At 40.7% G+C, this 15,307-nt stretch overlaps 1 protein-coding gene across 2 annotated transcripts in view; it reads left to right on the top strand.

Annotated features, from left to right (window-relative positions):
* LOC107206988 (VPS10 domain-containing receptor SorCS1) overlaps positions 1-15,307 on the top strand; it is a 261,910-nt gene that overhangs the window by 221,529 nt on the left and 25,074 nt on the right. For both annotated transcript variants that reach the window (XM_015633576.2, XM_033515613.1), the window contains exons 17-19: positions 2,141-2,254; positions 3,240-3,411; positions 12,189-12,375. In XM_015633576.2, coding sequence (XP_015489062.1) covers positions 2,141-2,254; positions 3,240-3,411; positions 12,189-12,375 — 473 coding nt within the window. The remainder of the gene's footprint in view (positions 1-2,140; positions 2,255-3,239; positions 3,412-12,188; positions 12,376-15,307) is intronic.

Below are 15,307 nucleotides of genomic sequence, written 5' to 3'. Positions count from 1 at the left end.
ATTGGATTGTGAGTACTGATCCCCTCTGAGGCAGATTTCACTGTATTAGTTTGTTTTGTTTTCACCTGATTACAGAACACTGTGTGTGTACAGTGTTACAGCTTTTTAATTAGAGTCACACACGATAACTTAGTACTGCAGAGTGTTTACAAATGAATTACAAAAATACAGGAGTTCCATTTGTATGCAAATATTTGTTTTCTCCAAGCAAATCAGAATGGTATTATTCTTCATTACAAAGTGTATTCTGCAGCTATAGTGTTCTTATTCCAACAAGGATGATTATAGAAGCACATGGCAGTGGGAGAGTTGGCTGGCTGATGTTTCCAAAGCAATTAAGCAGCACTGAGTTGCAGCCATCTGAGTAAATAGATTGATGAAAATTCAGTCAAAAAAAAATGAGGAAAAAACTGTTTAGGTCATCTACTGCATTGCTGTTTCCTGGAGTATGTTCTCAATTACTTGCTGTAGATACCCCAAGCACCACAGCTGCCAAAATGTTCCATTGGAACAGTCATGCAGTCTAATATATGTTTAAGAGTTTTCTCAAGTGATATGCAGCATTTTCTTTTGCTTAATGTCATCTTTTTAATTTTGCCATTTTAAGATGGCCTCAATGCATCTTTCTTTTCTTTATTCAGAATAAAAAAGTTGAAGCAGAAAAGTGGTGACTGAAGTATTTTCAATGACTTTTCTTGATAACCAGTATAAAAGACTTAACAAAAGATAAATCAAATTATTTCCTTTTTTTCTTCTTTGTCTCATATCTTAGACCAGTATCAAGCTTCTTAACATTGTTTACTTGTCATTTTGTACATTTTTTTAAACTTATCAGGCTTTTTCAAGACACTTGAACAAAGTCTTCCTTAAGTTAAACACTCTTCTTGTTGTTAATATTTTTCTATAATATCTCATTGATGCTCTGGTAGATCTCACCCCTGGCCATGGACTGATGGCTGTCTTGTGACAGCTCTGGGAGGAGCTGGAGCAGGGGCTCCACTAAATCTGATCAGGTTTTTGGAGTTCATCCACCTCTTGTTTCTTCTCTCTGCTTCTTTACATACATGTGCAAATATAAGCCCTTAATCACGTAGTCCAACACTGCCCTAATCCTCTTTTCTTGGAAAATCAGGCTACCTGATACCAAGGCATTAAAGATAAATAAGTAAAAAATACTTTGCAGAAAAGTGCCATTTTAAGATCAAGGATTGTTGTGCAACTGGAATATTGGAATGGAGTTGGTGGACTCTGTATAGCAGTTCTCAGAAACGAGATCCCATTACTTCTCCATTCTGAGCTCTGGAGAAGGCTTAGTAAAAGGAATAAGAATGATTATCCAACCAAGCAGTCCTCATTACTCAATGGCTGGAAAGTAAACCCACATGTGAATGGAATACTGATTAGAGGTTTTCTGTTTGTTGGACTTTTTTTTTTCCCTGCAATAACATTTTTTATAGAGTCTTTGTTTACTTGGACTCAGAAACAATTTGAAATGTTTTTAGTGAAACCGAAGCAAATTTAGTCATAACTAAACTCAAATTGTGACAAAAGATTAAAGTTTGACTCATTGTTTCTAACATGTGATTTTTGGTAGCATTTCCTCTTCCTAACAAAAAGAGAATTGAAGATCACAGAATTCTTTCCCATTACCAAATATGCTGTTTATGCCTTCAGGCAAGAACTCTCTCAGGGCTGTAAATTTCCCTCTACATCCTGTGTGATATAGTTTCCAAACGCAATTAGCTTTTTAGCCTTCAGTCTTCTAAGATGTGACTGAGACAGTGGTAATTTAACTTAGCTTAGATTCCTGGTGGATTTTTGTTTTTGTTTCTTGATTTTTGTTTTTTTAATATTTGAGCCTTGATTTGATCCTGAGAGGTACTGTTAGTCTGTGGAGAGAGAACAATTGATGCAATACTCATAAATTACCTGCTCTGGTTCTTCTTTTTTACTGGTATTTATGGAAGATAACTGCCCCAGTTAAAAAAAAGCTGAAGTGGAATGAAGAATTTGTTCTATCAGTAAAAATAAAACCAGAAGTCATAGTAAACAGACTTGTATTAATAGTAGAGAGCATGAGCTAATACCATGTTTGTTCTTTTCTGGTTTTATGTGATGGTTTCTTTTACCGTTGCAACAGTGATTATGGATATGAGCGCCACAGCAATGGCCAGTGTTTACCAGCATTTTGGTATAACCCATCCTCCTTGTCAAAGGACTGCAGCCTTGGACAGAGTTACCTCAACAGCACTGGGTAAGTGGCTCACCAGGCTTTATCTAGCTAGAGCACCCATATGGATTTAACCCAGTGGAAACCTGGAAAACAGGATTACCCCTACTGTAGGTGTGTCAGAGCTGGCTGAAGCCCTCGTGACACCTTCGTCACCATCACTACCTTTGTTGGGTTGCACATCTGTCACTCCAGATCTCCATCATGTATGGACCAGGCTTTTCCCTGAAAGATGATGCCTTAAAGAAATTTGGGGGGAGACTGTAAGGCCAAATCATTAATGTTTATGAAAAGACTCCTCTTAAAATCCTGTGAGATCAGGTGAGGCAGAAATACTGAAAGGTAAATTAGTGGAGAGAGATGAAACTGATGCATATGTGAAGTTATAGGTGGGCAGCTAGCCTGAAGGCTGGCTGTTCTTTGCCCCTCTTACTAGTCAATGGAAGATGTAGTTTAAGTTAAGATCCTGGCAGACTTCATTTATGATGCAAGTGATTAAAGCAAGAAAAGCAACCCAAGCTGTGTTTGGAGGGTTTGTATACTGAAAGATGGGCAGAATTTGCTTTTTGCTTCAATTCTTATTGTTCTAGCCTTTAAGGGTTGCAGCTTTAGAAACACTTGCCTCACAACTAATGAGAAGTGGGGAACATGTGAGAAAAGTTGTTAAACTTTGTCCAACAGTGTAATAATTGAATACCATGCCATACTCTATGTGTATATAATTTATTTATAACTTTATAGTTACTCAAATCATTTTATGGTTTAGACAATTTATGGTACCTTATATGATATCATGATATCAGTGCAGGAAATTATCACATGCCATTAAGAACAGTATGAACTGCTGGTGTGCTGGGCACATGAGGAGCTCTTGGCTGAGCCAAACGCGGAAATCCATTTGTGAATCTTCGTTTTCTAACCATCTCCTCAGTCTAAAGGAACCTGTTCCCAGTCAACCCTGCTGTGCTCCTTGTCAGCACCTGGCACGGCTTTCCCCATCCCTTTTCAGGTACAGGAAGGTTGTTTCCAACAACTGCACGGATGGGGTGCGGGAGAGGTACACGGCCAAGCCCCAGCAGTGCCCGGGCAAACCCCCCCAGGGGCTGCGCATCGTCACGGCCGACGGGCGGCTGACGGCCGAGCAGGGCCACAACGTCACCTTCCTGGTGCAGCTGGAGGAGGTAGGCTTTGCTCTGCTCACTCATCCATCACATTCATCTGGGAATCTGTGTGGCTCCTGCCAGGCAAGGTCTGCAAAGAGACGGGGTGGTATAAAGTCAGTCGTGGCCAGGATGCGGCTGGGTGGAGTTTGCCCCAAAATTTATGGAGGTGAAAGGGTTGTCATAGTATTGTGGTGTTATGTCCCAGGGTTATGTCTGGGAAAAGTTGATAAAAACTGGGAATTCCTATAATTTGGGAATTGCTTCAATTTGGGAATTTCACAAGAGAACTGAAGACTGCAGGTTTGAATTCTGATCCCCCGCCCTTAACGGTGTTTTTTATTTCCTGCTGTTTTTGACACTGAATTTCCATAATTATTTTCCACTGACTTTTAACCAAAGATGACAGATAGCTACACATGCAGCTGGGTCCTTATCACACAACTTGGTACATATTGTTTAGGCATTTATCTCAAGATGTCCTCAGCAGGACTAAGTCTGAAATTCATTGCTGTTATGAAGGTGATTTGGACATTGATCTGTGTTTTTGTTGTATCTGTAACTTGGTATTTCATTGTTCTTCTTCCTCCATTCAAGAATCCATAGAAAAAGTATTTAAATCTTTTCACCTCTTTTTTTCTTTTCAGCACTTCTTTATCTGTGTTTAATTGCAGGTGCACAAGCAGTAACATTCACAAAATAGCAGTTTTTTTTCTTTTTCCCTAATCTAATTTGATTTCTTTAAACTTCTACCCCTTTTCCTCACTTACTGGCCAATAAATCCTAAAACAAGTATGCTTTAACACCAAGGGACAATGTACATCCCTTTATAGTGCAGAGTATTCAAGTGACAATGTACATCCCTTTTTACTTTAGAGTATTCAAGGAAATACTTCTGACCGTCTCCATAGTAAATGCCATCTGTGAGGAAAGAAATTTTTTTTTAACATCTCTATTATTGATGCTTTCCCCAGCAAACAGGTGTCCTGATTTGTAAAGGCAATACCATAAATCATATCTAACCTGAAGCAGTTTTTGACCTGAATGTTTATTCTTTCCAAATTATGGTCACTTTATTTCAGTACTGACAGTCATATAACATAGTTACTATGATGCTGTAATAACAGTGTGAACATATAATTTAATCTGGCTAAATTATTGATTCCTGCATTTAAAGATGAAAAGGAAAGGGTCCAAAACAGAAGTCAGTCTCCAGGCTTTAAAATAAATAAAAAAAAGTAAAAAAATGTGCTCTTTTCATCACCTTTCTCTTCTGAGCAAAGTTTTGAAACAGACTGGGAGAAGGAGATGGATAACCTGAATACTCAGTCACAAAACTATCAAAGAATTATACCAATAGTCAAAGGGAGAGACAATCACCCACAGTGTGGGAAACTCAGGAGAAATGTCCTGCTCTTTCTTCTGCGAGTGCTTCAGCTCACGTATGGTGTAAGAGAACCCTGACCACTCGGTCATACAGGGAGCTGCTGTGCATTGTTCTGTCTCTTTCCTTCATTCTGATCTTTTCTGGCAGCTCTGCTTCAGTGTGCACTTCCAGAGTCTGGAAGCAACACCTTCTCCAGCATGAGATGGTGCCTCTCTCATGCTGGGTGTCAAGGAGTACAGAACGGATGTTTTGATGAGTGAGTGAATCAGTTCTGAGGAGATCTAAAGGGAGCTCTTCTTCCAGTGTATCTGATAAAGGAGAGGTTAGGAATTGCTCTGAGGGCTGGAGCAGTATTGATCAGCCTCCAGCCTTTCCAATTACTCCCCCTGTTAGATGAATCTTGACCTCCTGCTCCTAGATTTGTCAACTTAAAGAGCAACCAAAAAAACCTTTGGGTGAATTTTACCCAGTCTGGCAAAGACTTTGTGTGAGTGTTGCAACAAAAGAAATGTTCAACAAACAGGAATATTTGTCCAGTGATGTGCAAGCTATAGGGGACTAAAATTTAATTGAAGCAACAAAACTGTGTGTAGGCTAAACCATTTACCAATTTAACTCTTTCAGTGACAAAAAAAACCACCCCTCACTAGAAAACAACCCATCAAAAGAACAAGCATCCTTTTATGAAATGGATATTGATTTCACAGAATAATTGAGGTTGAAAGGGATCTCTGGAGGTTGTTTAATCCAACCTCACTTCTCAAAGGGAAGTTCCTTTCCTTTGCGTACAAGGCAGAGGTATCACAAGACAAGAATTTGCCAATTTCTATTTAGTTCTGTCCTGCACAGGAATATATCACAGTACAATCCAGGATGTTCAGTATCCAAAAAATCTATGCAACTTCATTTTTACTGAGGGGAAAGCATCAGGGAATTTAAAATGGGCTGGATATGTCACCTTGCACATCTTTTCCCCCAAGAGTGTGTGAAAAAAGCGTGCCCTATTCAACCCTCGCCTCCTGGAGTGGTGGGCAGTATTTTAGAGTGGTACATCATGGTGAGGACCCCTCCTTTAGTGTGACTGACAGCTGATATCTTTTAGGGTGTGAAAAAGCAATGGCCTTTCCTTTTGCATCTTAACATCTCCTGTATCCCTCTGAGACAGTTTGTTTGAAGCCTTCAAATCTGCAGAGCTGTTTCATACACTGCAGCCTCCCAGCTCTCTTTTTTCATGTCCATGTTCCTCTTGATCTGCAAGAAAAAGAAAAGAAAAAAAGAGAAGCTGGTGAGCCCAGGTACAAGTTTGCTTGAGATTTGTGCTCCTGTTATCTTTCTGCTCCGTCTAGGAATTCACCTGGGTTTGAAAAGAGAAACAGACTGCAGAAGCAGGTTCACTGGAGGCCCTGAAAATTCACTGCATCTCTGTAGTGGAGCAGATTACTAGGAGGGCAGGAGAGACAAATGGCAGCAGTAAAAAGCTGATGTTTTCACTCAGGTGTGGGATTTGGGCACAGGAACCACAGCACAGCAGTTCCTTGTAGAGCTGGGTTGTGCCTGTGGTGATGCTGAGAGCCACCACAGTGCGTTCCGACAAAAACACAATGTGAGCAAAAGATGCCCCAAGAGAAGCCAGGACAAGGCATTCAGAAGTGCTCTGCTATTGAAGAAGACACAAAAGAAAATCATCACTGAAGTCTGTGCCAGTGGAGGGAGGGCAGGAAGCAAACCCAGGAGCACACTGAGCATTGCTGATTTCTGAGAGCTGGGATTGTGGCCCACTTTCTCTAACCCTGACTCACATGAAATTTTCCTGTGAAGCATTTATATCTGGCAGCATATAAATATCATTAAAAGCAAACCCAACCAACAGGTCATACGGAAATCATCTGAATGTATTCTTTCAAACGTGATCTAAGTCTCCTGTCACCTTTTAGAATTTCTGTATGACTTCCTCTAAACTGCTTGCAAGGTCAAGTTGCACTTAATATTTATGGTCCCATTATTGGAAAGGTTTGGCCAAGTTATTTGTCCAGTTAATCTGGGTATAGTAATCATGATATTCTCAGTGGGTGACAATAGTCAGGAATCATCCATCAATATTACTAATGATCATGTGTTGCATCTTATGAAGCATTTTGGAAGTGTTTAATAAACAAGGAATTGTACTTAAGCTGGGAATTTTGCTTTTAAATTTCCATGAGATAAGAAGAATGCCAACAGCATTATTGTCATTGTGTGAGAGCACATGAGAGAAGTAGTTATGCTTAAAAGCAAATTTTTCGTTGCCTAAACATGCTGCCAGTTTAAAGGTTAACCCTTTGTCCTGGCCTGGGCTACATCCAGAGACCTAGGACTGGTAGCCCTCACACTACAGCATTTAATAAGGGTCATTTCTCAGCCTAAAAACCAGATTATTTGCTTAATTTTAGGACAGCAGCAGAAGAAAACCAAAACACAAAGTTATAAAGGCACTTTTCCTACTTAAGTTATTCATCCCAATGTCCTTGTCCTTGTTTTGCTTCTCTGTTGTAGAAAATAGAGAGATTTTATTAAGTGTGTGTTGCTTCTGTGTGCCTTCCTGATCACATGGCCACGTAGGTCTCTTGCCTGTCACAACCACGATTGTTATTTGTATGCTGGAGATATTTGTGTGAACATCAGACACTTGTGCTGCTGTACTGCTTCAGCAGAGAATGAAAGCTGCAGCCTCCAGAGCAACGCTGTTCAGCACAATGGCTTTCAAACTTGCTTCATTTGATTGCTCACACGTCTTTGCTGAGGAAATGGACGGTAAAGACATTCAGGGCAGCAAGGTTCAGGGCTTTGACTGTTTCATTACAGATAATTCACAGAGAAACTGCCTCCTCTAATTTATTTTTTATCTTGATAAAATGACAGCCAAAAATCTTTGACATTCCAGGTCTGCCTCAGTTCTCACTTGGCAAAGTCACTCCACTGGGAGCAGATTTTGGCTTGCTTTTAACTGCTTGCTGCTGCTATGTGATGTTTGGATTAGACTAATGTGTGGGGAAAGCTAATTTGTTCCTACACTTCAGGCCACAGGCTAGAATTCAGGCAATCTGAACTCATTCCTGAACCACACTCTGAGCTCCTTCTGAATGACCTTGAGTAAAAAACTTAAACTTTCTGATGTTTTATTCCCTCATTCGAAAATAGAGCTTTGCTTTCTGCCTCATACCCGCCATGCCTTGCATTTGTGTAGTGATTGCTCAGATATCCAGAGGACTCTCTCTTACCATGTGAACACACAAATGAAGCCCTGAATTTCCTAAAGAGTGCCGTGGCTGCCTGTAATGGCAGTGTTGGTACATGGCTGTGCAAGGTGCACTGTGTCTCAGGAACATTTAATGAGCTTGGGGATCCTGATCCTGCTGGGGGCACAATGCCATTAACATTTCCCACCTCAGCACTACTGTTTGGTGCAGTTCAGTATTCAACTCAGCTGAAGCTGGTGGAGATGAGCTTAGCCTTGTTTTGATTGTTGGTACTCAAATTAAAGATGCAAAGCTAGTAGTAATTAAAAGCATAGTCTGGTTTTGGCTTTTTGGCTTTTGTTTTTGTTTTTTACAGTATACCACTGTGTTCCCTCTTTTGATATCACAAGATTGTTGGTAATGATTACAGAAATATGAAATGTTCATCCTAACTTTCAGTGCACTGAATCCCAGCTGTTTATCTTACTAACAGCACTACTCTCCTGAAGTAATACACAAATAACACAGTATGTGCCCTCCCCCATACCACTCTCATCTGAATTATAATTGCATTTTCTGATGATGACAAGCTGGTTAGGAGAAATCAGAGCCTTCTATGCCTTTTAAAATCCATTGTTGAAATTCCATGAAATGTATGAAAGTGGACTTTGCCTTCCTAATGACACACAGCACCAGAGTCTTGTAATGCACTTCCAGTCACACAAGTTGAATTATTCTGTATAATCCTGAGAGGCTGTTATTAATTCCTGTGGGGCACAGAAGATCTAGTACTGCAAAAAGAGGTCATAGCTGAGTTGAGCTGGCACAACTGGCAGTCAGGATGAATGATGTGATCAGTACAATTCACTATTTGGTGTTGAAAAAGACGTACATCTGAAAAGTATCAAGCTATTTGCCCTTTGAAAAGGCACCTATCTGTTCAATTTCTGATTTGAAAAATTAAGGCCATCTCTCTGAAAGCAGGGATTTACATAGGAAAGCATGTTTTTCAGTTCTTGATCAAATTGGATCTGAGTCTCTGTTAAAAAGTAATAATATACTTTAAACAGATCTAGATTATAGGTATGCAATGTGTAGATATTCAGTTCCAGTGCAAATATCTTTGATTAATGATTTCTTCAGGTGACAGGAAAATGCCAAAGAGGGAAAGGGGCTAATCTAAAGAAAGCATAATAAATTAATCCATGAAAACCCTCCAACAGCATTCCTGTATGTTTCTTGCAAAGGATAATTAAATCTATTGTAAACATCTCTAAGGAAGACACAGAAGTCGGCACATAATTAAAGACTTAAAAATGAAATCTGAAACATGGGAACCAAGATTAAAAACCTTGAGCTGTGTTTGTCCCATTTTTTAATACTTCCATTTAGATACAAATACTCAAAGTCAATAAGGAAAATGCATTATCACAACTTTCAGGGCAAGATTCCAATGGAGTGTTTGAAAAGAGAGAATCCTGCTAGGTGGGTTTCATATCTCACATCCACCAAAGTATTAAGAGCTGCATAAAAGTAATCAAAATATAAAAATATTGTTGCAAACTGTATGGGATGTTTCTTGATATACCTTTAGCAGGAAGCTTGACAGAGTTTTTTGGTAATGTCCAGATCTTGTGTGCACTTGAGGCTCCTTTGGTAAGATGCAGGAAAAAGGTGCACTTGGCTTAGGAGGCAGCACCAGAAAGGAGGGAGAGATAAATATTTTGTATATACTTGAAAAAAAACCTGGACATTTAATGAGAAAATCCCTTAGAAAATAGTAAATTTCTGATTTATATTTTAATAACTAATGTTTTCTAGGTATGTCTTAATATGGGGCCTTGGGTAACTTGTTTTTAATTATTAGGGCTTCTTTTCAGGCTAAAATTCTTAATGCTCAGCATATGCTTAAGCCTTTGGCTGCACAAGAGCCTTTATCAAGATTGTACTTCAGGTTATATCCAAGCTTGTGCATATTGCAGAGAGAGGGGTTCCTCTAAAGAAAACACAATTAATTAATCTGTGAAAACACTCCAATAGCAGCAGTGTCTGTCTCCTGCAGGTAATGAGGGGAGTTTCATGCCAGCTTTAACTGGGCAAAAAGCTTCAGAAAAATCCTGTTGTGGAGTATTGAGCTTGACAAAATAAAAAGGAGGAGCTGGAAAAAGCAACAGGAAGGGTTTTTGCAAGATGTATGGATAGGCATCAAATTGTTGCAGAATAAAACTGCTCTTGGTAAAACAACCTCTTGCAAGTGGCTCTGGAGGGATGCTGGAGACAGAGACAGTGACAGCTGGGTTGGTTTAAATCAGGTGTGGGCTGTGTGGGAAATGTTTGGATTTTGGCTCTTCTCCTTTCTCGTCTTACTCTGCCCATGCTCTTACCTGGCACAGATAAAATATTAGAACAAGTCAAAACACAGTCTCTTTGCTTTCCTGACTTTTCTCTCCCACTTCCTAAGCTAAAATTTTAAATGTCAGATTTTCAAAATGTGGCATTTTCAGAGGAGTGCTATAGCCTGGATCTTACTCAATGGAAAATGTATTTCCAGTTCAAGGGGTTTTAAAACAGGAAAGGCCAAAGCAAATGAAAAACAGTGGGGAAACAGCAGCTGAAGCTCTTCTCTAATTACATTTTCAGTTGTTTCTGTCAGCATCTTCTCTACCTAAAAATTGAAATCTAAATCTTGCATGTCTTAGAAATGGCTCCTTTCCCTGGCTACACCTGTAGACAGCATGAGTTTCGTGGATATGGAAAAAATGAAGACAAGAGAAGAAAAGGTTCATTAGAGCACAAATTTTGAGACTTGGAGAAGTGAGGCTATTCTAAAAGGCTGTCACCCTTTTCATCTTCTGCTGCTACCTCAGACATGTCAAGGAATATTCCATGACCTGAAACTGCATGACCTGGAATATCCTCAGAGCTGATAAATCCAGTGGGGTCACTATGATGGCACAGTTTTAACCATGTGAAAAGCTTTTCTCCCAGCAGAATGTCTTTGCTGTTCAAAGACATAATCTCCTTTTGAGTAAAAAAAGACAACTAAAACCCGTATAATGATGGACCTGGAGGAATTGGGAGAGCATCAAAGGGCATTTCAGAGATCTCTTTCAAAGGGTATTTGGTCTGAGTCCAGCACTGGACTTGAAATAATAATAGTCCCTCTCTGAAAGAGGTTCAGAGGTGATGTGTGGTCACTCCTGGCTGTGGAAGTGTATCCCATTTGGTGGCTGCTGCTGGCTCAGTCAAACAGACAGAAGTGCCCAGAGTACTGCATGGTGTTTGAAACTGCACATCTTTCTTATCACTCGTGTTAACAAAGGACATAACTCTGCTCTAAAGACCATTTCCCCTGCCACACCTTCAGTCTGGGATTCTCCACAACTGAGCAACACAGATATTTTTGTCTCATCTGTTAGGAAGCAACAGAGCTTCCAGCAGGGTGCCAAGGCAGTGTAAAAACAACTTTAGTCTATTAAAAGAGAGCATCTGGGAAAATTCGTTGCTCTTGTCACCATCAGGTAGAGCTCTGCTCCTTTTGCTTTCCATTCAGGCAAGCCTCCACTATTTCTGCCTTCACAACAAGTTATAAAAAGACAGAGAACATGAGGAGGATAAAAGTTCTGTTACAATTTCCTCTTATAGTCACGTACATTCACATCTCTTTCTGGTGTGGATACCTGTCTGATACCCACACAAGTACCCTTCATTCCAGAAGGGGAATTGGGCATCCAGAGGACTGCTTCTCAAAGGAAAAGAGGGAGAAAAGAGAAGAAAGAAAAGAAGAAACAAACCCAAAGTAATTGAAATGTCATTTCAGCCAATTTTATGAAAGGTTATTAATGATCAGCTATTAATTTTCCATCATTCCAGATAGTGGGCACTGCTCCAGTGCACCAGGCTGTGGAAGTGCTCCACAGCAGTAGCCAGCAAGTGTGAACAGCCAGCATGAGCACCATGCAGAGCCAGAGGGAGGTTTCCTAGGGAGTGAGGGTGTTTAAAGGTAAGGCAAGATGCTGCATCTTACATGAAAAGAAGGGATCTGTAGCAGCCATGGCTGTGTGCAGGTCAGTGCAGGCTGTTCCTCTGGCACATCAGACCTTGTCGCTGTTCTCCAGATGGTCCCGGTCACCCCGCTGATCCCGTCTGTCAAAAGCAAAACAGAGTCTGTTTCCATCCTTTCTCTCTCACCACAGGGAGACCTCCAGAGATCCCTCTTTCAGGTGGATTTTGGAGACGGCATCGCTGTGTCATATGCCAATCTCAGCTCAACAGAAGATGGGATCAAGCACATCTATCAGAACGTGGGGATATTCCGAGTGACCGTGCTGGTGGAAAACAGCCTGGGCTCTGACAGCGCTGTCCTCTACCTGCACGTAACGTGTATGTATGTTCATACCCCTTCTTAGCTCCTGCTTTTCTTTTAGAATTACTACCTGTAGAGGTGACATTTGGAATTTGGCAGCTGGGTCCAGAATGGTGGGAAACAATGAGTGTTCCCCTGTCCCCCAGACAGACTGCTGATTCCAGACTGAGAGGAAACATAGATTCATTAAGGTTGGAAAAGACCTCTTAGATCATCAAGTCTAATCATTAATTTTTGCTTTTTAAACCATGTTTTTATCTCTAATTTTGGATAGTCTAATTTGGGACACCTCTAAGGACTGTCCTGAAATGCACTTTCATTACCAAGCTTACACTTCTAGAACAACAAAGACACCCAGGGATCTTTAATGATTTTTAAAAGCTTTGAATTTTACTTTGTGCATGTTTTTATGTTAATGAAACACACCCAGCTCTGGGATGGAAACCAGTGCATTTCAGTGTTTCTGTTGTCATAGGAACCAAAATATTTGTATTAAATAGTATTGCAAAAAAAAAAAAAAAAAAACCACCAAAAAACTATCCTCACATTGCTTTTCTGCTATTCTTTTGAACATTTTTATATTTCATATGTGTCTGATTTACAACTGGAATGTATCCCAAGTTCTTGGATAAAACCAACATTGTATTCTTTCATATTTATTCTAGCACATGGTTATGAACCCAAAAGGTCAAATTATTTATCAAAATTTTGTAACATTTGTAATGGATTTTGTTGGGGCCATAATTTTCTTTATACGGTGGAGTTTTTTTGTTTGTTATTTATGTTTTCACTGTGTACCAGATTAACTGAGAAAAAAGGAAATTCCAAAACATGAAGTTACGTTCACAGAAATATTGTTTACCATCTACCAAACTAACTCCACATATTGTGCAGATGATTTGGCACATTCCCTACACTTTACCTCTAGTTTTGGGGTTAGTTCACACAGCATGAAAGCAGCTGCCTTTTCAGGGTAGGAGAGCAGCTTTTTAATGAAGAGCCATTGTGTCAACAGATGGGAACAGTGGGAGGCAGGAGTGTGGGAGATAGCATTTTTATGAAGGAGAACTAGAGGAGCAGGAGCAAATATCCACCTGAATGTCCCCCTTCAAAAACACCTTTGGTTGGCAGGTGTCCAGCCTTTTACCCACTCATAGTGTCTTTCTCGTCTGCAGCTGCTCTAATGCATTTTTTTGAGACACTGAAGGCTTATGAAGTGTTTTGATTGTTTAAGCTGTACAGGGAAGTAACAATATTCAGATTTGTTTGTGTGACTTAGCAGCTGATAGTGTATGTCTGTGTTTTGCATAGGTAATTGCCAGCACACAGAGTGATTATTGCAGCCAGGCCCAGATTATATGTGCCAGACTCCCTGGAGAAGTGACAGCTCTAGGGATACGTCTCACCTTTCTCTACATGACAAGAATGAGGGGCTGCAAAACAGGTCACAAATGAGGATGGTGCCACTCAGCCTAGCAATAGACTTGCTGAGGACAGGGATGCACAGGAGATCCAGCCCTCTCCAGAGTCTAACACCCTGACCCTCAAAAGCTCCTTAATCCTATTTGAATGCTTTCATTGCCACTCAGCCCTCTGCTGAGTATTCTGCCTGGGGAGTTTGAGCTTGGCCTTTGGGGAGTTTCACAAAAACATCTGTCCTTAAAACAGACACACACTCTGCATTGTCAGAGGCACAGACATGCAATGTACAGCCTCAACATCCAGAGTTTTAGGAAGGGCTACAAACTGGGTGATCCCTGGTTTCAGGGTTAATACATGAGTGTCTGCAGCCAGACCTGGGCCTTCCAAAACCTTCCTTACCTGTGGCCAGCACTCTTTCTGCAGGAGAAAGCTGCAGGTGCTGAGCCTTCAGTGCTTGTGGTTTCAAAGATAAAAGTAAAACCTTCATGCCATGCTCCCCTCATGCTGCTGCAGCCACGTGGCCAGTGCACAGAAGCAGTGCCTTTCCTGCTCCAGGGATCCAGAAATGCAGGTTACTGTGACACAGGGGCATTTTGAGCTGGATGGACAATATAAACTGTTGTATGTAAACTGCTCAAGCCAACAGCCTGTCTCTTAGATGTCCTGATATGTTAAAATTTTCTCCTGGAAAATTATCTATGGGTGCTTCAGATGCTTCAGAATAACATCACCTGTGAAAGTGAGCCTTTTGAGAAGCTTCTCCCTTTCAGTTTTCTAGAGCTTGTACACACTTGTTTGTTTTCCAGGGACAGCTGAAGGCCATAGCCTCCACAGCCCTGCATGACGCTCAAAAATTCATTTCCTTCAATCCTCTTCAAACTTACCTGGGAGAAAGCAGTCTCCTAGCAGGAGGGCCTATCCAGAGTGAGCTATCCCCATCTGCTGGCCAGATAACAGCTCAGCTTTTCAGCCTCCTTGATCCAGCTGTGCTGGGAAAGGTTCAGGCAGAATTGGGTTGCTTGAGCCATTCTTCATATCCCTTCCTAGCAGGTGTATGAGGAAAGTCCAAGGAGGTGCTGGGCATTCTCTGCTGTGCAGGATCATTTGAGATCTGTTCAGAGCAGTGATACAGTAATGCTGGAGAGTATCAGATTTTTCATGGGCTCCATCATTACAGTTGTCACTGCATTTAGCTGGGGAAATTGCTGTTTTTCAGGTCTTAGGGTCTTGCTGACAGCAGGAACAGCGTGGTGATGAAAATGGATATGAGGAGGAGGATGCCATTAAAATCATAAGGGTGAAATTGTGGCATCTCATGAATTTCCAAGAGTGTTGATTGCTGCTTATAGGAGGCAAAATAAGCCTCATGTATAAGCAGGCTTTGGTTAATCTGATCATGGATAACTCTTAATTGGGCTGCTTCAGCTTAAGCAGTGGCTGTGTCTACAACCCAGAGAAAGATGCATTTCAGTAATCAATCAGAAGCATTGGTCCTTATTCTGGCATTGTTTGTATAGTCTGATTTTG

This window comes from Parus major, chromosome 6, assembly GCF_001522545.3.
Source record: "Parus major isolate Abel chromosome 6, Parus_major1.1, whole genome shotgun sequence".
Classification (NCBI taxonomy): Eukaryota; Metazoa; Chordata; class Aves; order Passeriformes; family Paridae; genus Parus; species Parus major.
The sequence above is the reverse complement of the archived record's forward strand: the minus strand, read 5'-3'. Positions and strand labels throughout refer to the sequence as shown.